Source organism: Mesoplodon mirus (assembly GCF_964341445.2).
Source record: "Mesoplodon mirus genome assembly, chromosome: 3".
In the NCBI taxonomy this organism is placed as follows: domain Eukaryota; kingdom Metazoa; phylum Chordata; class Mammalia; order Artiodactyla; family Ziphiidae; genus Mesoplodon; species Mesoplodon mirus.
Window position 1 is genome coordinate 106,858,339 of NC_138978.1, and position 22,521 is coordinate 106,880,859.

General features: G+C 37.1%; 1 protein-coding gene across 7 annotated transcripts in view; it reads right to left on the reverse strand.

Moving 5' to 3' along the window:
• The window catches only part of PHTF1 (putative homeodomain transcription factor 1), a gene marked incomplete at its 3' end in the record, with an annotated part of 77,681 nt that overhangs the window by 40,061 nt on the left and 15,099 nt on the right, over nucleotides 1–22,521 (reverse strand). For 5 of the 7 annotated variants that reach the window (XR_014293349.1, XR_014293350.1, XM_082613420.1 and 2 more), the window contains exons 4-12: nucleotides 16,338–16,407; nucleotides 15,706–15,864; nucleotides 9,698–9,854; nucleotides 8,173–8,307; nucleotides 6,834–6,993; nucleotides 5,784–5,957; nucleotides 5,614–5,703; nucleotides 3,176–3,397; nucleotides 312–440 (exon numbers count right to left, since the gene is read on the reverse strand). Coding sequence is in view for 5 of the 7 variants with exons in the window: in XM_082613420.1 (XP_082469546.1) it covers nucleotides 312–440; nucleotides 3,176–3,397; nucleotides 5,614–5,703; nucleotides 5,784–5,957; nucleotides 6,834–6,993; nucleotides 8,173–8,307; nucleotides 9,698–9,854; nucleotides 15,706–15,864; nucleotides 16,338–16,407 (1,296 nt within the window). Of the gene's footprint in view, nucleotides 1–311; nucleotides 441–3,175; nucleotides 3,398–5,613; nucleotides 5,704–5,783; nucleotides 5,958–6,833; nucleotides 6,994–8,172; nucleotides 8,308–9,697; nucleotides 9,855–15,705; nucleotides 15,865–16,337; nucleotides 16,408–21,597; nucleotides 21,773–22,521 lie in introns of those variants that run through there. The other 2 variants (XM_082613419.1, XM_082613421.1) reach the window with 2 other exon arrangements.

Consider the following 22,521-nt stretch of genomic DNA (forward strand, 5'->3'; position numbering starts at 1 on the left):
TATTAAAAACTAAATCTGTTTTAAATCTAAAAGAAATACAAATAAAAATGATGTACAGATTTATGACTTTTGGCTTGAATGAGATAAGGAATATTTGTAGAGTCTACCTGAACAATTGATCATGCTCACAGAGACCTCTGTAACAAATAAAAAAATATACTACCTAGTGAAGACTGACTACAAAATTTAAGATACACATACTTGTGTTTCAAAAGCAGAGTCAACGTTTTGATCATTAAATACATTCTATGAAATAGCTGCTGATCATTAAATAGATTTTTCTAAAAATCCAAAAACATATTAAACCTTACCCTGCTCATGATGATACCACTTATTTCCAACACAGACATATCCATCTTTTTGCACTCATTCCCTTCCCAGATTATTGCACTAACTCGATCAGAGGCAGGACTTGAGTTCTGAAGCCAGAATAAATGGTTCTGAGAAGAAAAAATAAATATTTCTATCCACTCCTTCTTTATATCCTCCATTATATTTTTTTCCCTTTGTATAGCTCTTGGGCCACATTTGCCAGGGTTCAGCCTTGTCATCCTATTCTCCCCCTCACAAAGCTCATCACTCCAATTACCACCTCCATGATGCTGGTTTCTGGGTTTTTTGTTTGTTTGTTTGTTTTTTCACGAAAACAATTTCTTACCTGGAGAGAGGCTAAGTGTCTCCTATAATGATGGGAGGTAGGATTACATGATCTCCAAGGTTGCTTCCCTACTAAATGTACTGAAGTGAGGATAAGCTTGGTGTATTAATGGGATATCAAGAAGGAAAGCATTTCTACAGCATCATGACTAGATCAGGGATAGTAGGAAGTTACACGGGAGAGGTGCTAACAGGCCTTAAGACATCACAGGAATGACTGAGAAGGTAAACCTTTCTCTGGTCTAATCAGGACACAGAAAAGCATACATAGTAAGCTCAAGAGGAAAAGGTCGAGATAAAAACAGCCCCGCATTTTCCTCTGTCGTATCATGTCTTATTCTTCGAGTACCAACTCAAGTCCCATTTCACCAACATGTCCTCTCTGATGGCCACAAGCCTCACTCATGTTGCCTTTCTCTGAAATTAAAAACCCTTACGGTCTATATCAGATAAATTTGCATCTAATTATATGCTGCTTTTATTGTGTCCTCTATTTCCCATAAAATCATCTTGTTCCCACACAAATACATAAGTTACTAAAAAACAACCATCTGGTGTATTTCTTCTCCTTCTACAATAATGCTTAGCATAATGCTGATGCACATTTATGGATTTATTAATTGATTTAGCCAAAAGAATATTTATTAAGCAGCTACTATGTAACATGTACTATGGATATAATAAAGAACAAGACAGATGTAGTCCTTGACATCACAGAGCATACAGACTTATGGAGACATGATTAAATAAAGTTACTGTGCAGCATGATAAGGGAAGGAAAGAATGCTTTAGGAGCATATAGAAAAGGCTTCCTAAGGGAGTATCACTCAAGCCAAGACCCGAAAAGTAAAAAACAGTGAGACGAAGGAGTAGGTATTGGAGAAAAGTGTGTTCCAGGCAAATAAACCAGTTTGTGTAAAGATCCAGAAGTACATGAGGAAACTGAAAGAAGTTTAGTTGAGTTAAACTATACCATGCAAGACTGTTATCAGAGCAAATAAAGGAACAGAAAGAAATAATCCAGAATGGGAAAAAAAAGCAATTAAAGGATTGTAAGGGGAATGGCATCAGATTTGTATTTTAGAAGGATCGTTCTGGCTGCAGTGTGGAAAATGAAACGAAGCGGAGCAAGCCTAGAGAAGCTGTTGTAAGGATCCAGATGAGGGCTGATGGTGGTCTGCACCAAGCAGTGTGGACACAGGTGGGCAGATGTATGTATTATACAGCAGGATCAAGACAATGTGATGACTGACTGGAAACATGGGGGGCGGGGTCAAGAATGGCCCCAAGGTTTCTAACTTGGGTGGTTAGTGGTGACATTTAGAAATATGGGGAATAAAAGAAGAATAGGTTAGGTGGGAGAATTGGGAAATGATGAATTCCGTTTAACATAGTGAGTTTCATCTTACCTAGCTATTCTTACATACGCCTTAAAATTATCCTATAAATCCCAAAAGTGCAAAGGAGGTGAAAATCATCATGATGCTATTCATAATTACAAAGGCTAAGGTAATTTAGATGAGTCTTCAGACTGAATGCAAAGAATATTTAGATACAAACTTTGATAGCAAAATTGGAGGAAAAAGTTTAAAACTTTAATAATAAAATGTATGTTGTTTCTAGTTAGTTTTTGAAAACTGTATACATTTAATGAAGCAGAATTTTTTTCATTAAAATGTGTAACCTAAATCAATGGTATCTTAGAATCAAGAAAATTCAATAATTAAACAAATGAATATCCATTACCCACTATTTATTAAGTCATTGTGGAAATATTTAGCCTAAAAAAAATAAAACTAAGAAGAATCATGATCGTTGGCATTAAACATATGAAAGGCTGATATGATTTCTTAATCATTTAATCTATCCAGCAGTGGAAAAAGCTCATGAAATAACAATCACTCCAGCTCCACAAGTATTTAAGTATTGTCTGATGTGGATAGTAATAACCATGGTAACATGTATTGGGTGCTTACTCTTTGAAAGGTAGTAAAAAAATTTCTGCAGATGTAGAATGAATTCTTATATTGATTGCAAGGTTGAAATAACTTTCTAAAGAATCCCCATTTCCAGGCTATCTGATTTTATGATATTAACAGAAAACCTAAAATTAAAAGCATCACTTGCTTTATACGTTATTAGAGAAGCAAGCAATGCCATCTCCTAGTAATTCATATATAATACTGTTATATCTATGAAAATATAATAGCAGGTTACTGCGCCAAACAATGTACCCTGCTCATATAAAATGAACATTAAGGATCATTCTAAGGAAAATAATGAGAAAAAGTCCTAGGAAGAAACATTTAGGTTAGGGGAATTCAAGAGTGCTTCCCCCTGAGTTCTAATTCCAACATCTTCACTTACAAACTATGCTCAATTTCCTCATCTCTAAATCAGGGATAATAATAGTGTCCACATTACAGGGTTATTGTAGAGTTAAATGAGGTAACACAGTGCCTGGCACATGGTAAGTACACAGTAAACATCAGCTATTATTATCATCACCTTTACAGACCTGCTGAAAAACATCCTCTTTGGGGTCACGTTTGGTCCCTGAGTGAAGGGAGTTCACGTGGGCCCCCTCACTGTCGCTGGTGACAGACGACCGGCACTCAGGGCCGTGCAGCAGGTCATCCCATAACATATCCTCTGTCTCCGAGTCATGACGGGTGCTCTCCGAGTCTCTTCTCAACATGTTGAGGCTTCGAGAGCCAGCACTCATGCCAGATCTACAGCCCTTTAAGGGAAAACAAAAACAAATATTTTTTTATATTCCTTTTTGAAAACAACTATATAAAGTTTCTGTTGTTTAAGCTACCCAGCCTGTGGTATTCTATTATGGCAACCTGAGTGGATAAACCCATCTATCTACAAGGATTTTTCTGAATTGCTTTTAATAAAGAAAAACTGGAAACAAATTAAGTAGTCATAATTTTACACATTTTAATAAATTCCTTCATAAACTGGAATATTCTGCAGATGTTCAACAGAATGAAGTATTGTCTTATGTACTGATAAGGCAAGACCTACAAGATTAAAAAAAAGAAAACTCAGAACAAATTTTCCTATTTATGTTTTTTAAATGATATGTTATGTGTTTAAATATATAGTATGCTCTTTTTTTTTTTTTTTTTTTTTAATTTGCAGTACACGGGCCTCTCACTGTTGTGGCCTCTCCCGTTGCGGAGCACAGGCTCCAGATGCGCAGGCTCAGTGGCCACGGCTCACGGGCCCAGCCGCTCCGCGGCATGTGGGATCTTCCCGGACCGGGGCACGAACCTGTGTCCCCTGCATCAGCAGGTGGACTCTCAACCACTGTGCCACCAGGGAAGCCCCATAGTAGGCTCTCTTACGCAAAGGAAAATAAATATGTGGAACTCTAACCACCCTCTGGACAGTATGGATTCAATCTGGGGATGTGGGGAACAGTGTGGGATTCATTATACTGGGAAGGGAGGCAGTAAGTGGAAATGGTTGCTTTTTACTAAATATACTTCTTCATTTGAATTTTTATAATATCCTTACATTAATTTTATAACTACAAAATCTGTAAAGCCTTAAAAAATTTTTTTTAATGAAGTGACAGTTTTTGGGTCATAAAATTAATTTTTTTTTTTTAGTTTTTTTTCATTGTGATTTCTGTGTTTTAGATGAATATGTTCTTATTTTAACGGTTTTTGAAATACAGCATTCTTAAATATGTGTGCATAAGTTTATAGGTTGATAAATTTTTCACAAATGAAACATGTCTGTGTAATCAGCACCAAAACCAATGAACAAAGCATTACTAGCTCTCCTGCCCCTATTTCTGTGCTATTCCCTTTCAAGGATAACAACCATTATGACTACTAAGAGAATAGATTAACTTCAATTTTGTACTTTGTTAGAGGTGAAATCTGAAAATAGCTATTTTTTTATGTTTGACTACTTTTACATTATATTTCTGAAATTCATCCATATTGTTGCAGTAAAAGGTATTTTATAATAAAATATTTACCTGTATTTCAAAAAAAAACAAAACAAAACAACTATATATCTGAAATAAAATGAAAACAAGTTACCTATGGTGATGGCTGGCAAGCTTTCACACACCGATCACTATGTTGACAAGGCTTCACATAACAATAATACATTTTCATGGTTAAATGTGAAACTCTGATGACTCTCTAACAGACTATCAAAGAGGACTCCCTCTGAGAAGTTATTGCCAAGTCATGGGATTGTTCAAGTGAGGTGCCCTGGGATGGGGTGACTCCTGCAAGCACATCCAGAGGGCCCACTCTGGGTGCAGGTGTGGCTGGGCCTACTGACACACCCAAGTGTCCTCTACTGTAAATGTTGTGAGCTTGACTGTAGACCTAGTCACGTCCAGGGCCCAGCCAAACAGGGAAAAGGGTAATCAGGCTGAGAAAAGGATGGACATTGCAGCTCTCCTGCGGTACAAACATAGATATGAAAGTTTTTCCACAACCCCAGCTGCCTTGTCAATCGAAACAAAAGCCACCACCATCTACTCTCCTCACCTCTGAATTATAATGTCCCAAATGTACAATATTCCCATTAGCTTTCATGATGAGATTTACTGCTCCCATCTCTCAGGGGTCCTTTCTCAAATATCTGTCCCCATCAGCATCAATGCCACTTACAAAGGAACGACGCTTAAGAATAAACTGCATATTCCAAGTGAATATTAAGTAGCCTTCTCATCATCTAGGGATTGAGGAGTCTCTCTCTGGGCATCATCTATGATACTTTTAAGATTAGATCAAAGACAAAGAGCTCGTTCTCTTTCCGGGGGTGAGCAGTCATATAAAAGCTTCTAGATAGGTAGACATATAGTTGGAGGCAGGGGAGGAGCAGGCAAATATACACACAACTTTAGGACAACCAATAAAAAGAGGAATGGATACAGTTATTACACTCAAGAATATGCCTTGAAAAAGGATACGTTACCTGACTGAAGGCTGCCGATTCGAACTCTGATTCAGCCAGACTATCTGAATCCCGCACAACAGGACACCACTTGGAAGTGGTCTTCTTTACCTGCCAACAAACGATAGGAAAACATGTTAAATATCTTGTGACTTAATGCCTATACTTTTATAAACTAAAATAAAAATTACCTGAGTGTTTAGGTGCCTTGAAAGTATTGATTTCCTATTCTTAACTTCACAGCCGTTGTCACTTGAGGCCCCTTCCACGCTCCTCCGCAGTGTCATCATCTGTGTCCGGGCTTCACCATCATCCTCACTTGACAGATCATCTGAAATCCCATTGCCCAAACGCCCAAATGGCTCCTACAAAGAGTACAGCAGTTTCCTCACAGGGGAAGGCCCAAAATACTCCAGTTAGCCTATGTATAAAAACTAAGAAGCAGTAAAAGTAAACTAAACCAAAACTGGACAAACCTACCTATTAGTTGGTCTCAATAAAGAAAAATATTAAACTTTCTTGAAACTAAATAGCTTAAATGATGAGGCAGTATTATGTAGAGGTTAGAAGCACAGGCTTGAGTCAAACTCAAGTCTGAATCACAGCTCTTCTACTTATTAGCTATGTAACTGTAGGTAAGTAATTAAATCTCTCTGGGCCTCAATTTCCTCATCTGAAAAGCGATGATAATAAAAGCACCTATTTCACAGAGTTGTTGAAACAATTAAGTGAGTTACTACGTGTAAAGCACTTAGATAGTGTTTGGTTGCAGTAATGGCTCAAAAATATTAGCTTTTTGTAATTCGTAAATGCCAGTCTAACAAATAAAAAAATATTTCAAGACTATAAAGTAAGAGTGTAGTTAGTTTTAGATGTAAAGCAGAACGCCTATACCTAAACCTGGAAAAAAGTTTCCCAAACCTTAACACACTATCACCGCCTCTCTGGAAGACGACACAGCAGCCTCTACACTAATCTGTTTATTGAATCTACCAGTCTCCTACTAAGGCTGGACCAGGGGCAGATGCAATAACAAGTTCTGGTCCTAGAAATTAGAAGAATAAGGTACAGTCTTCATGTTATTCTTCATGATGTTCTCCTTTTCACATCCTGTGGTTTTACATTTCAAATGACACAAATCTATTAGTACCTATTTTGTGTTTCTAGCAGAGTCTAAGAATAGAAAAATTTTACACAGGAAAGAAAAGACCTTGTAATATTTACTCTCATCTAAATCTTACCCTGCATCCCTTTTCTCCATCTGAAAATTTTGCTTTCTCTCTTGTTTGCCACATTCTAATCTCTGGTCGACACTGTCTCTTCTTGATGATAGGATGTAGACAACCTGAGTCATTGTCAGTCTCTGTCCCTTTGCTACATATTAATTTTACTCTTTTCACCCTATTTTTTAAAAAGGAAAAAAAGATTACTAGTTAGTTTTTTGAAAGTAATATCTTTCATGAAGTCACTTTCTTCTGAGGAGTACAATATATTATTCTGGAAATCAAGAAGATTCAGAAATTGTACGTTTCAGGCTTCTAGCTTGCCTAAGGGTGTAGGAAGCCAGTTCTCTCTCTAGTCTCCAAAGACTTGGGTCAGTTGAGAGGAAGCCTGTTCTTTTCGATTTTGCAAGGAATTGGGTCCACAGTCTTCCCTCTCAAATGCAATGCCAACCCCGCCCTCACATTGCCTGTTTGTGCCACTTCATAGAATGTCTTCCCCTCTCCTGTGCTTCAAAGCCTAGCAACTCTCAGCTCCTCCCTGACTCCTGCTGACTACTTCACCCCAGAATACTCACTCCTTCTGCTGAACTGCATGGCCTTTAGTCAGCATGATATCATTTATGATATTTTTACATTGCTGTGACTGTATCATACCTGCTACTCTTACCTTCCTAATTAGACGGTAAAATCACTGAGAAGAGGAATGCCCAGTGCCCAGCACAAAGAACTCAAACACTTCAACTAAAGAGTGTCAACGTATCTTTAGAAAAATATGTGAACATACTTCGTCTTCAAAAACAAAGCTGCAAAAGCACTTTATTTTTGAGTCACAAACATTAACATATGATAAAATAAGGATTTCTTCGGTCATACTAGCGCTGCTACAACCTACAAAATCATGCAGGAAGTTGAATGTGTCTTGGATTCATTTCCCTTTCTGTCCTACAGCCCATTGACACCAGCCTCCTGTCCTGCACCCCACATCTAAAGAGGAATCAGCTCTCATACTGAAAAATACCTCATCTTTTAAAAATTCTTCATTCTCTCAAGATGTTGGCCAATATGACTTAAAATATTTACCCTTCAAGAGTATTTATATTTCCATAATCTTGTGGTCTAAAAAACCATTAAAGATCAAACAGAATGACACTTTTATGGTAGATTACTGGACTAATGGGTAACATGACAGACAGTGGTGCCATTTCAAATAAGCAAATCATTCCAGACCCTCTAAAAATCTCACCACAATGATAATATGCTTACACTGTGTATTCCTAAAACCTAATCAGATTATATACTATGTAAACACTAATGTGAACACAAAATCAAATAAAAATTCCAATGTAAGACTTCCCACCTGTTGCCAAAGAGAATCCCCCAAAAACCACCATTAAAGGGTGCAGATTCCAATGTTTCTGTTCCTCTCGCTTTATCAGAGGAGTTATTTCCATTCTCTCGGCTCCCATCACCATTTACAGTTTTTCGTAATTTTCTACAAAAAAAATATTTCAACAACTTTAGATTATTCAGGACATTTTCTGTTTCTACTCAGAATATCCCTACTGACTACTCCCTGAAATTAAGTATAATGAACTTCATATAATGAGGATAAATTATACAGGAACATTTCTGACTTAAGGGCAAAAACAGGTTCCAGAACAAAGTGCTAAATTACCATTTTGTTCGTTCATTAAATAAACAGAAATGCCATTCAAAAACATAACTAGAAGGAAAATTTTCATATATACGACCAATAGTCTTTTCAGGAACCACAGAAAGAATGAACAATTTCTTTAAATATCGATGGCCAGAAATCTACCCATTTGGCACATTTAATCATGGAAACACAAAATAATAGCAAGTGATCAATTTTTTGATATCCTATGCAGTGAAAAGATATATCCTGTAAATATCAATGAGACATAGCACAATATTTGATTTCCTTAGAAAACATTAAATCAATTAAACTGAATTTTCAAGGAACATTCTTTCCTGGAAAAAAAAAGTTTTGAAAATAACATTCAAAAATAAGTATAGGGCTTCCCTGGTGGCGCAATGGTTGGGAGTCAGCCTGCCAATGCAGGGGACCGGGTTCGTGCCCCGGTCCGGGAGGATCCCACATGCCGCGGAGCGGCTTGGCCCATGAGCCATGCCCGCTGAGCCTGCGCGTCCGGAGCCTGTGCTCCGCAGCGGGAGAGGCCACAACGAGAGGCCCGCGTACCGCAAAAAAAAAAAAAAAGTATAAATATGTTGAAATTCTTTGCGCCAAATGAAAAAATCTTATATAGTAACTCCTTGGGGGAACAAAAATCTACAGATTCTCTGTGGAAGATGACTTTTGTAAGATAATACCATATATATCTAAGAAACCTTTAACAGTTCCAAACCCCACAAACAGCACATAATCAATAAAGACTAGACATGAATTCAATGTGTAGAAAAGTTAAATCTTTATTAAAAGTTTAGAACACTTAGAAATCTATTCTTTTTATATACTATTGAAAAAAGGCAAAAATTTTAGTAGCACTAACTTAATGTACTAAGATCCTTGTTTATAGTGAATTTTCACCAAATTTTGAGACTGAATTATGAAGAAGAATGTTTTTCATTAAAATCATTATTTAAGGTAAATTTTGATAAGGAATAATACAGTATAGGAATTTTCCTTTTAAACAATGGTACTGAATGACAAACCCCCGTCCCCCTTGGATTAAAAGTTCATGACAAGGTTTCTAAGCATCAGGGAGAAAAGTAAAAGTAAAGCATTTGGTTTTTTTATTAGGCCAAAAAAATAATGAAAAATATATGCAAAAGAGGAAGATTTTGTTCTTCAATGCCTCTCCCAGAAAATACACAACCACAAGTGTAATTTCTCATCTCACCTTCTTCTCCGATTTCCATTGTTTCCCGATGGCCTTGTTATCTGAGTAGACACAATTTGACAGTGGACAGTTCCCATGAGTAACATAAGGCACAAGGGTCCAAGTACTTCACTTACATTCACAATAGGCATCATAAAATAGAACACGAGTGCTATAACTGAAAAGAAGAGATTTCAAAGTGGAAAGCATTAGGGCTTATCTTTAAAACCAATTCTAATAACTCTACAGGTTATTTCTCCAAAAATCTATCATTTAAAGAAGTATACAAGTGAAAGCACATAATTTTCTACAATACAATCCACCTGCACATTAGCTGAGTGAAAACCTGAAGCCCTAGATCACAGAGCAAGTGAAGAATGATGTGTCCAAAGGATCTGCCTTTCTGGAAATATGACAATCTAGATATTCTGAAAGACTTTCCAGCACAAAACAACTAGATACTGTATAACCCTCTGCAGTACTGCTCTGCTCAGAGACCCAGTATTCTCCAGGGCCCAGAGTTATATGTAGCAATTAACAGAGCTGGGATTTGAACCAAGGCAGCCAGGCTCCAGAATCCTTATTCTTTTTTTTTTTTTTTTTTTTTCGGCCAAGGTGTGGCATCCAGGATCTTAGTTCCCCGACCAGGGATGGAACCCATGCCCCTTACAGTGGAAGCATGGAGCCCTAACCACTGGACTGCCAGGGAAGTCCCAGAGTCCTTTACTCTTAACTGCCATGCTACGTTGCCTCTTTGTATGTGAGTATGAAATGTCCAAAGAAAAAAGTAATGAAAGAAACAGAAAGATGTCACAAATTATCTCCCAAAACTTCCAGATACAATTTTACAGATTCGTTCTTTCAGACTTTGACATAAAGATAATTCACATGCTATACAAACTTTTCTATGTGGAGAAAAATTAATTCCATTCCCTAATACCCTGATACCCAAACATAACAACAAAAGCACCAAAACAATAAACTATAGATCTTGCTGACCTGTGAACATGGACATAAATTTACCTCTGAAAAGTAACACCATGAAAGCAGGGATTTCTGTCTATTTTGTTCACTGCTGTACCTAGATCAGTACCTGGCACATAGTAAGCACTCGATATTTGTTGAATGAATGACTGAAATACTATCAAAGTAAATTTGACAATACAGCAAAAGAATAATTCACCAAGATCACATAGGGTTTATGCTAGAAGGATAGTAGGAAATCTTTCTCAGAGCCTAGAAGAGTGCCTGGCACAGACATGTTAGGCACTAAAGGAATTGTTGACTGAGACTTAACTGATGTAATTTAATAATTTAATACGATGTAGTTTTGATCACATGCATATGTATCATCTCAATTGCTAATTGTGTAAAAGGCCTGTGTCCCTGATTCCTGGGAGGTAACCCCTAAACCCTTGGAATTTTCCAAATGATGAAGTATCTTTATTATTCATGGTGGGTCCCTTGGACCATAGAGGATAGCTTATGCCAATAAAATAACTAAGGATAGAAGTAGCCACACCAGAAAGACCAACTATGGAATTAGAGGGCTGGGGCTTTGAGGCACACTGTATCAGCCTGACCTTTGGGGAGGGAATGGGAGCTAAAGACTGAGTTTAATGCCTTGGCCAGTGACTCAATCAAACATGCCTACATAATAAACCCTCAATAAAAACTCTGGATACCAAAGCTTGGGTGAGCTTCTCTGGTTGGCAATACCTTGTGCATACTGCTATCCATCATGGATGGAAGAGTAACACATCCCTGAGGACAACCAAAACTTCCTGATTGAAGCCCTCCCAGACTTTGCCCTATGCACCCCTTCTAATTTGTATCCTTCTGCTACAATAAAACTATAACAACAGCACTTTCTTGAGTGCTTTGAGTCATTTTAGTGAATTATTAAGTCTGAGGGAATGAGTGGGGGACTCTCAAAACTGTAGCCAGCTGGTCAGAGTAAGGGTAGCCCTAGGGACTCCCAAAGTAAGGCTGGTGTCTTGGGAAGGGCTGTGCCTTTAACCTGTGAAGTCTGGTCCAACTCTAGTAGTGAAAAAGCATTCTATAAAAATAGACATTTGTTCCTGATTTTTAATTAATCTTAAATGCCCATCTTTTCTAAAATACTAGGAATATAAAAATATGTCCTTAACATGCTAAAGAATATAAATAAGTAGTACTCGCTTTGGCAGCACATATACTAAAGAATATATAAGTAAAATCAACATGCATCATATTAATGAAAACATTCTGAATAGGAACAAAACATTATGATCACTCTTACTGTTATCACTTAACACTGCTCTGAAAATGTTGACTAATTCAATACAAGTAAGTGAAATGTATGAAAAAAGAGGAGACCAACTTTTCATTATGCCAACAATATGGTTGTATAATCAGAAAATCTGAGAGAAGCACTGAAAAACTATTAGAAATAATGAGAGTTTAAATAAAGTGGCTGGTTATAACAATCTTAAGTATAAACTAAAGGCTTTCAAATGTAACAGCAATCACCAGTTAAAACACATAGAACAAACAAAAAAAGCCTCATACCTACAGCAGCAGCAACAAAAATAAAAACATTAGATATTTTACTTTAATGTGGAAGCCCCCAAGCATCCTCTGATGGATGATACATATAAACAAAATGTCGTATATACGTACAGTTGATTATTATTCATCCTCAAACAGGAAGGAAATTCTGACACATGCTACAAACGGATGAATCTTGAAGACATTATGCTAAGTGAAATAAGGACAAATACTGTATGATTCCACTTATATGAGGTACTCAGAGTGGTCAAATTCATAGAGACAGAAAGTAGAAGGGTGGTTGGCTGTGGGTAGGAGTAATTGGAGAGTTACTGATTTATGGGTAGAGAGTTTCAGTTTGGAAAAATGAAAAAAGTTCTGGAGATAGATGGTGGTGATGGCTGCCTAACAATGTGAATGTACTTAATGTCATTGAACTGTATACTTAAAAATGGTTAAGATGGTAAATTTCATGTACATTTTACCACAATGAAAAAAAAATTGAGTTTAACAAGATCTATGCAGGACTTATAAGAATATAAAAATTCCTACAAAGCTTTACAGAAAGATATAACAGAAGACTTGATTAAAAGGATTGATATATCAGGCTTCCCTGGTGGTGCAGTGGTTAAGAATCCGCCTGCCAATGCAGAGGACACGGGTTCAAGCCCTGGTCCGGGAAGATCCCACATGCCGCAGAGCAACTAAGCCCGTGTGCCACAACTACTGAGCCTGCGTGCTACAACTACTGCAGCCCATGCACCTAGAGCCCGTGCTCCACAACAAGAGAAACCACCGCAATGAGAAGCCCATGCACCGCAACAAAGGACAGCTCCCGCTCACTGCAACTAGAGAAAGCCCGTGCACAGCAAAGACCCAGTGCAGCCAAAAATAAATAAATAAAATTAATTAATTAATTAAAAAGGAAAGATATATCAATTTTCTCCCCATTCCCTCCAAATATATCTATATCTATATTTTGTAGTGGGAAGTGATGAGAAAGGAGTTCCAATCCAAATTCCAATTTTTTTTTTTGGTCTTTGATCATGATGAAATATTTCTAAATTATTTTGCAAAGAATAAGCAAGTAAGAACACCTAAGAGAAAATGTGGAAAAACACAGAATAATAGAGGAATACTTGTCCTGCTCAATGTTACTACACATTAAATAGCTACAGTAATTAAAGAAATGTGACACAGATATGAGAATAACCAGACAAACTGATGGTGCAGAATATATAGTCCAGAAATAGACCATGGTGTATATGAAAATTTAATATATATAATTTATCCCAGTAAGAAAGAAATTCTTTAATAACAAACATGTGGAAAAATATTTAACTTCACCCTTACAAGTGACCAAAGAAATGCACATTAAAGTAAAATACTAATTTTCGTATATCAAATTAGGTAACAATTTTTAAAATTATGATAATGTTAAGATTGTGGTAAAACAGAGCCTGCTACTTTCCAAAAGAATTGTGTCACCAGCAATTTCACTATATGCACTAAAAGCCTTAAAACGTTTACATTCTTTTGATCTGTTAATTCTATTCCAGAGAATAAATTCCAAAGAAATAATACAAAATATGAAAAATTTTGTTTGTGATGGTATTATTAATAAGAAAGAACTAGAAACAACTCATTACATGGGAAGAGTTATGTAAATTATGGTACTTTTATATAATGGACTATAAAGTAGTTATAAAACGTGTTTATGTTAAATCCTTATGATAGAATCATACAGACATTAAAATGATAGTTTGAAATGATGGTATGGCCACATGATGTAATATTACACAGCAACTAAATGACAGTTATGAAAACAATTCAAAAAAACTGACACAGATAAAAGAAAACAAAAATCACCCCAAATCCTTTCACCCTAACCCAACCTTCACCTTTCACCTACTCTTTGTTCTAAGTCATGTCTGTTTGCTCAGGTATAACCATATCTACGCTGCCCTCTTTCAGAAAGTGTTCCTGGTAGGCAATGGAGTATAGTAAAGAGCATACACTGGGCCCCTGCACATAGTGAAAAGAGAAAAAAACATCAGGTAGTGATGTGTAATACAGAAATTAACAAAGACTCCTGTGACAGTGACTGAGGGGTGGTACAACTACTTAGAAAGTATAGACAGGGATGGCCTTTCTGTGAAAGTTACATCTGAGCACAGATCCTAAAGATGACAGAAAAGATAGCCACATGAAAAGCCTTACAATTGTTTCAAACAGAAAGAAAAGCCCTGGGTGAGGAATAGAAAAAGGCCTTATGCCTAGAGTAAGCAAGGAGGAGAGTGATAAGACATGGCATCCGACAGGTTAGCAGGGGACAGATAATGTTAGGGCACTGGAGGCCCTGGTGAGGAGTTTGGGTTTCTATTCCAAGGGCAATGAGAAGTTACTAAAGGGACTTTAAAAAGCAGGAAAATGACATGATAGGGTTTCCATTTCAAAAGATTTATCTAATTGCTGTGAAATGAGTGATGGGCAGAAAGAAAGCTCAGAGTAGATGTTATTCCAGTGATCTAGGTGAAGGGATGGTGGTGCTGTGGACTATGATGCTGGCAGCAGAGACTGGGATAAGTAGCCAGGACATATTCTGGAGGTCAAACTTACAGACTTGGTGACAGATGGAATATGAGGGTTGATGGTAGAGTAGAATAGGAAGACAATTTTTCGCTTGAAAACTGGGTAGCTGATGGCATCATTTAATGAAATGGGATAAAACCTAAAGAGGAATAAGACTGTATAAAAGAAAAGATTGCAGGGGCTTCCCTGGTGGCGCAGTGGTTGAGAGTCTGCCTGCTGATGCAGGGGACGCAGGTTCGTGCCCCAGTCCAGGAGGATGCCACATGCTGCAGAGCGGCTGGGCCTGTGAGCCAAGGCCACTGAACCTGTGCGTCCGGAGCCTGTGCTCTGCAACGGGAGAGGCCACAACAGTGAGAGGCCCACGTACCGCAAAAAAAAAAAAAAAAAAAAAGATTGTAAGAAAAGAAATCAGGAGTTCCATTTTGGATATGATTAAGTTCAAGATACCTATGAAATCTCCATATGGAAATGTCAAACAGGCAGTTGTATTTACAAGCCTGAAGTTCAGCAGAGAGATGTGGCCTGAAACTATAAATTTGAGAATCACCAGTATATCAATTATATTTAAAGGTACAAGGCTTGATGAGAGTACCTAGAGAAGAGAAGAGAATCCCAATCCAACCTAGAGGTAATCCAATATTCAAAGGTCAGACACAGGAAAAGTTTGAAAAGGCCTGGCCAGTGAGACAGGTAGAAAGAAATTCAAGAGAGAAGAGTTAGACAATCATGTTTGCTCTCTCTGAGCAAATAAATTTAGGATGATCTCCAAATGGTGTATGTCCCTTCGTTTCTTTGTACGTGAAACCATCAAATGAAAGGGTAAATGTAAGAACAGTAAGGTCTGCATGATCTAATAGCAACAGCAGCAAAAAGAAACTGTCATAATTTATCCCAACTCCTCCAATTACCTTGCATGAGGTAAAGCAGTAGCAGCCAAACAAAGATTCTTAAAGAGGTAACCTGAATCCACCAATTGCTGAAAAATGGAAAAAATACAACTCGAACAAGCCCCTTCCGAGTCAGAGATGTCCAGGGAATTTCAGGTTTGGCTTTGGCAAATGTTGAGCCTTTAAATATACAATAAAACAAAACATCAAACATTTATGTACAGTAGACTAATGCCCGCTTGTAACACTATATTAAAAAGAGGTGAGAGCAAAAATCAGCACATAACCTGTTCAGTGAAAAAGAATCCTCTTAGATGTTCATTATATATACTAACTTCTTGCCTCAATCACTAGGACAGGAGCTCAGAATAACTCAGGCTTGTTTGAATGGTATACAATATAATTTTCTTCATTACACAGCAGCAAGTCTCCAAGTTCATCTCTTTCACCCTTATGGAAACCATGTACTTTACATAGCCACACAGTATAAAGCAAGGGGAAAAAATGCTAAAGCCTGAATGATGCAGGAAGAATACTACTTTTGGAAATTAAAGTATACCATCATATAGGGAAGATATCCAAAAAGAATCTTTAGTACCACTATGAAATAATATAATGATATACCTAAGAAACAAGCCAACTTTAGAACTCACCTCTGATTAAGTCAACATCAATCAAGTCTGCCTTTATGTGACCCATCTTTTTTGGTTTGTTTTTGAAGCCCTAGAATAAAACAAAACAAAAACCAGAAATAAACAACATTTTAAATTTTAAAAGCCCTTTTAAAACAAAAGGTAAATTTACATTTCTTTTTCTCTACATCTGACTCCCTTTTACTGGGTACACTTTAATCCTAATGCTCCTTAAATGAACCTGTCATTAATATTTGTTTTAGTTTTTAGTTTTATCAAGTAATGCATGCACACACTTTTATCACCTTTAAAAATAATCAAACAGTACCAAAAGGTCAGTAAGTGAAAAACAGGTAGTCCTCTTACCCACCTTACCTCTCCTCCCAATTTCATTCATTAAAAACAAATGCCTTCATCTTTTTTTAGCTGTTTCTCTTGGTATTTACTTACATAGGACTAAATAATATGTTTATACTGATATTTTTCAATTTATTGATTTTAAAAATCACCTATGGGGCTTCCCTGGTGGTGCAGTGGTTGAGAATCTGCCTGTCAATGCAGGGGACACGAGTTCGAGCCCTGGTCTGAGAGGATCCCACATGCCGTGGAGCAACTAGGCCCGTGAGCCACAACTACTGAGTCTGCGCGTCTGGAGCCTGTGCTCCGCAACAAGAGAGGCCGTGACAGTGACAGGCCCGCACACCGCGATGAAGAGTGGCCCCCGCTTGCCACAACTAGAGAAAGCCCTCGCACAGAAATGAAGACCCAACACAGCAAAAATTAATTAATTAATTAATAAACTCCTACTCCCAACATCTTCTTTAAAAAAAAAAAAAAAAATCACCTATGAACTCCTAATATAGTATATGAGAATTTAGCTCTCTTACACTAATTCCCACCTCCTCACTTCCACCCCAAAAACATATATCCTCACAATATAGTCAATTAATTTGTGACAAATCAGTAATCACTAGAGTATGATCACTATGAAATATCATTCCTTGTTCACTCTATTTATATGCTTCCTTTTATTCTATGAGGTCAGTGAAAATACTTATCAGTTTCTAAATACTCAAATGCCAGAAAATTAATCAGTCCTTTTTTTTCCTTAAAGAAAAAAATTTCCTGGAAACCCCCTTCCCAGGACCCTCTATCTTCCTGCTGGAATTGGACTGGTTGCTCTCTGGGCCTGTTGCATGGCTGTAATCCCAGAACTGCAAACTTTCATCCTGACAATCTCTTTCTAGAATCCCTTTCAAATTCTTCTATTACATTTTTCATTTTGATTCTTTGGGTTCATTCCTTTCTCTTCTCTTTCATCCTGGAAGATTTCTTCAAATATCTAGTAATAATTGGCTGTCCACTTATATATTAGAATGAGGAGTTAAAACCTGATGGACATTTTATTTCAAGGTATATACCCAAGAGAAACATATATAAATTTCACTAAATAATGTGTACAAAATGTCCCTAGAGGAATTATTTATAAAAGCCCCAAATTGGAAACTACCCATCAACAACAATCAGAAATTGCCCAGCGGCAGTAGAATGGATAATAATTGTGGTGCTACAGTGAATAAACTACAACTATGCAACAACATGACTGGATCTCACATACATAATATTGAACAAAAGAAACGTAACACTGAACAAAAGAAATTAGACTCAAAAGTGTATGTATTATATAATTTCATTTATGTAAGCCTCAAAATAGGCAAAAATTAACCTATGGTGTTGCTAGTACGGGTTACCTCTGTTGGTAGCAGTGACTGGAAGAGCATGCGATGGGGAGCTTCTGTGTTACTCCTAATGTTCCATTTCTTGATCTGAGTGTTTATCACATGGTTATGTTCAGTTTGTGAAAATTCCTCAAACTGTACTCTTATAATTCTGGGGTGCGTGGGTGTGTGTGAGTATAGGTCCCCCACTTTTCAGAAGTTTGTTTTACACCATTTCGCTTTTACAAAAGACCTACATTAGTACCTGTTTTTGCTAACTGAAAAAAATCCAAAGAGGATTTTTACTTTTACGAAAAAAGGTGAAGAGCATAAACAGCATTCAGTGATCTCAGGGAGCTCTTACAGAGGCAGCACACACCCGAGCAGGGAGAGCAGCACCACCAGGCTTCTCCCCCAGGAACACACTCAGCATCTCAGCATCAAGCGCCCATAGCTTTGAAGGGTGTCTGTGAGCATCTGTGCTGTATTTCAATGTATTTTGTGCATCTGTTAGCAAGATGTGTCCTAAGGTAATTGCTTCTTCACAATTGCCATTTCGGTTTACGAAAAGTTTCATAGGAACACTCTACTTTTGGATAATGGGGGAAACCTGATAACTCATATTCACTGAGTATGTTTTATTCTATTAACACATAGACAATGGTTTTACAGGAAAAACTCGGGATTTGAAAGTCATGATAACCTTGCTGTATATTATGACTCAAAAGCAAATTTGTGAATTATCTTTTGTGTTTAAAAATCCTGGTTTGCCTAACAGTTTTGTTTCATTACTATTAATAAGTATAACTGTTTTAAAAGATGAAGTTTAATTCCGTGCTCAGTCAACACTTGTACATGCTAGTTCAGGATCAAGTTTTTAAAATTAGATATTTAACCATTAAAATTATTGTAAAAATTAAACATTAGAGTAATTTGCTATTTCTCTAGTTTAGATATTGAGCCAATATTGATCTTTGGTTCTGTTTACCTAAAAGATGCAGCCAAACAATTTCTTTAAAGTGAACCCTATGTTTCTATCCAATTAACTACAAACTGTAGATTTTAACAACAACAACAAAAAAAAGTTTTAAAACTCTAAATGTAATAAAATTAAATCTAAGAAGGAATCAAATTTTGATAATTAGACATTTCAGGGGCAAAAATAACCCTTTGGAAAAAATATGTGCACTAATTTTTGAAATATGCATAATATTCATGGAAATAACAATGATCTTGTGCTACATTTGAAATCAGAAATGAAAATTTTAAAAGTAAAGATATCACTGTATTATATTCTAACAGACATAGGCCTTGTGGACATTTGCAGCAGTACTATTCTAACTAAAGAAGCTTAAAGTGCCTTAACTTTAAAGCCACATTAATTTTTCTACTTTCTTTGCTTTCTAGACTTTTCATCTACAATGTTATAGAATCAGAATTAGCATTATCTAAAGGTAAACACCAAATTATGAAAACCTCTGTCAGCAATAGAAACACATTCATTCATTCACTTAGTCAACAAATATGCAATATGTTTCTTCCGCATGCCAGATAAGCTACTTGAGCTAAGCATAGAGCAATAAGGAAGTCAAAGCGCAGCTCTATCTTCAGAGTGTGCATGCACAGGAGGGAAAACAGACAATAAAGCCAAATGTTTGAGGGTTCCTCAGGAAAACACCCCCTGAACTTCCCTCACCATTTTTTGGACAAAAATCATTAAGAAATTTATGACCACTGTTCTTGAGCCAGGTAAGAAAGTTGCTAGATACTTTTATATGTGTCTGTGCTGAGGAAGAATAAAAAACACATGCCATGCTTTTGTTTTAGGATCCTTCTGCTTGATCCTACATATTCTACACTATGTATGGTAAGAGGCAACATGCGCACAACTCTACTCTAAGCACTTTACATAAACTTATATTAATTTGTTTAACTCATTTAGTCCTCACAACTGTCCTGTGAGACAGGCACCTTTATTATCTTCACTTTACAGATGAGGAAAACAAGGCACAGAGACTCTAACCTGTTCATTCTCACTACAAACCACTACACATCCTGCCTCTCACTATACAGTAAAAAATGTATTCCTAATCAATGTAGGGAGAGATTTTGAGATAAACAAGATTGCATGCCTCTGAAAGGTTCCATGGGATTAATAAACCCTGGGAGCTGTGAGTGAATTTCCTTATTGGCCACAACCCAGGGCCACAACCTAGCAGCCCACGATAAAACTGTAGGAGAAAATTGGGATACCCCTGCACTAGTTGCTAGAGCAGTGGTCTGGAAATTTTCTGCAGAGCCCAGCTACTGGCTGCATTCAGCCCTCTCTATTGTTTGCTCACCACAGAGCTGTGTAATATCTTCAAAGCTCAGAACCACCTAACTGATGTAGTTCCTACTTTTAGGCAGAGGGACTAAAGCACTGGAAATACTGCTGCAGTATTGTTGGATTCCATGTTTAAAAGGGAATAAAAGATAAATGAAACCCTGTAACACATCTCTCTCTCTCTTAGTGTGCTGAAATGTCCATTTTATTGCCACTGATTCTATACTACTGTAAGTAGTCAGGCACAAAGAGAGAAGTCAGCTGATTTAGAGCAGATGATGAACAACAAAACAACAATTACAAGGCAAGTACAGCACTATAGGAATATGTGTAAAGGACACCTAACTCAGATTTAAGAAGTCAAAGAAAGATTTCCAAAGGAAAATAATACCTGATCCGAGACCCAAAGGGTGTATAAGAATTTTCAAAGAAGGACATGGGCTGTAGCAAAAGGGGAAATTAAGAAAAGTATATGAGAAGACCTCAAAATAAGAGATAGCATGACAAAAACTAAAGTTCAAGAAGACCTAAAGCAGAGAGAAAGTGAAAAAGGGGTTAAGGTATGAAAGAGAGAAACTGGAGAGGTAAGCAGAAGCCAGATTTTGAAGACTATAATCATGCTAAGAGTGTGCATTTATCATAAGGATAACAGGAAGTCAGAGAACAGTTTTAAATATGAGAAAAACAATCAGATCTGTGTAAAAACAAAAAGAAAATAACAATAAGCCAGCTTCAGTGATTATTGAGGGGTGAAGGGGGAAACCGGGGCAGAGAAAACAGAAAGGTAAAGAAGTGACTCCAGTAACCTAAATCATGAGTGGACAAACTTTGTCTGTAAAGGGCATGTGATATTTTAGGGTTTGTGAGCTGTACCATGTGTGTGCTAGTACTCAACCCAGCCACTGTTGCACGAAGGCTGACTTAGACACAGACAATAAACATGTAAAACATGAAGCCTGCAGTGCTCCAGCGAGTCTGGCTGCAGGTAATAGTGTGTGGACCAGATGAGTGCAGACAACAGGTCAGTCCAGGCCATCAGAAGCATGACCTAGGAAAAGTATGCATAGTCAAAAAATACAAGAAGGTAGAATCCAGAAGTCTTGGTAATTCAAAATGTGGGATCAGTGTGAAGGTGAGGCCACAGAAGAATTCCAAACCCCAACTTGAGCACTCTAACTGCTCACTGAATAGGAAAGGTAAGAGAAGGCACAGGGCTGGTCAAGGTAGGGGAGCTCACATTCTGCTCAGTCCTCTGGCCAAGCTGGAAACCTGTGGGGCAAGGAAGGACTCTCCTCCCACAGGAAGGCACTGCGAGTCACATGACAAAAGGTGAAGACATAACAATCTTCTTAACAGTTGAAGATGAGGAGATAGCCTTCTAACTTAGCCTTTCTGTACTTCAGTTCCTTCACCTGTAAAATGAGAATGATAATACATCTACCTCATGGAATTGTTGTAAGGATCAATTAAGAAAGTGAGAGAGACAGAGACAGACAAAGAGAAGTTCTTAAAATAATACAAGACACATTCTAAATACTCATTATCATTATTATTATTACACCACCAAAAACACATACACATGCCCTCCCGCACGCACTGTAGTTTTTCCCCCATATAGTTTTCTCACAATTTTAGTTAAATCAATTATTTGATGTTTAGAGTATTATGATTACATAAAACATGTTCCCACCTAAGTCAAGTAGTAACGAATGATTATATTTCCTTTCTTGGAAATTTTGTTTGCCCTGAAATTGTTAATTGCCTCATTTTCCCCCCTACCTTTATAAATAGGAATTGTATATATTTAAGATATACAATGTGAGGCTTTGATATACATATACATTGTGAAATGATTACCACAATCAAGCTAATTAACATATCCATCACCTCAGATTGTTAGCATTTTTTTGCATTTTTGTGTGGTGCATACATGTAAAATCTACTCTCTTAGCAAATTTCAAGTATACAATACAGTATTATAATCTATAGTCACCATGCTGTATATTAGATCTCCCAAATTTATTCATCTTATAACTGCAAGTCTGTTACCTTTGACCAACATCTCCCCATTTCCCCCACACCTCAGCCCCTGGTGACCATTCTACTCTCTGCTTCTATGAGTTGGACTCTTTTAGATTCCACTTATAAGTGAGATTTTGCA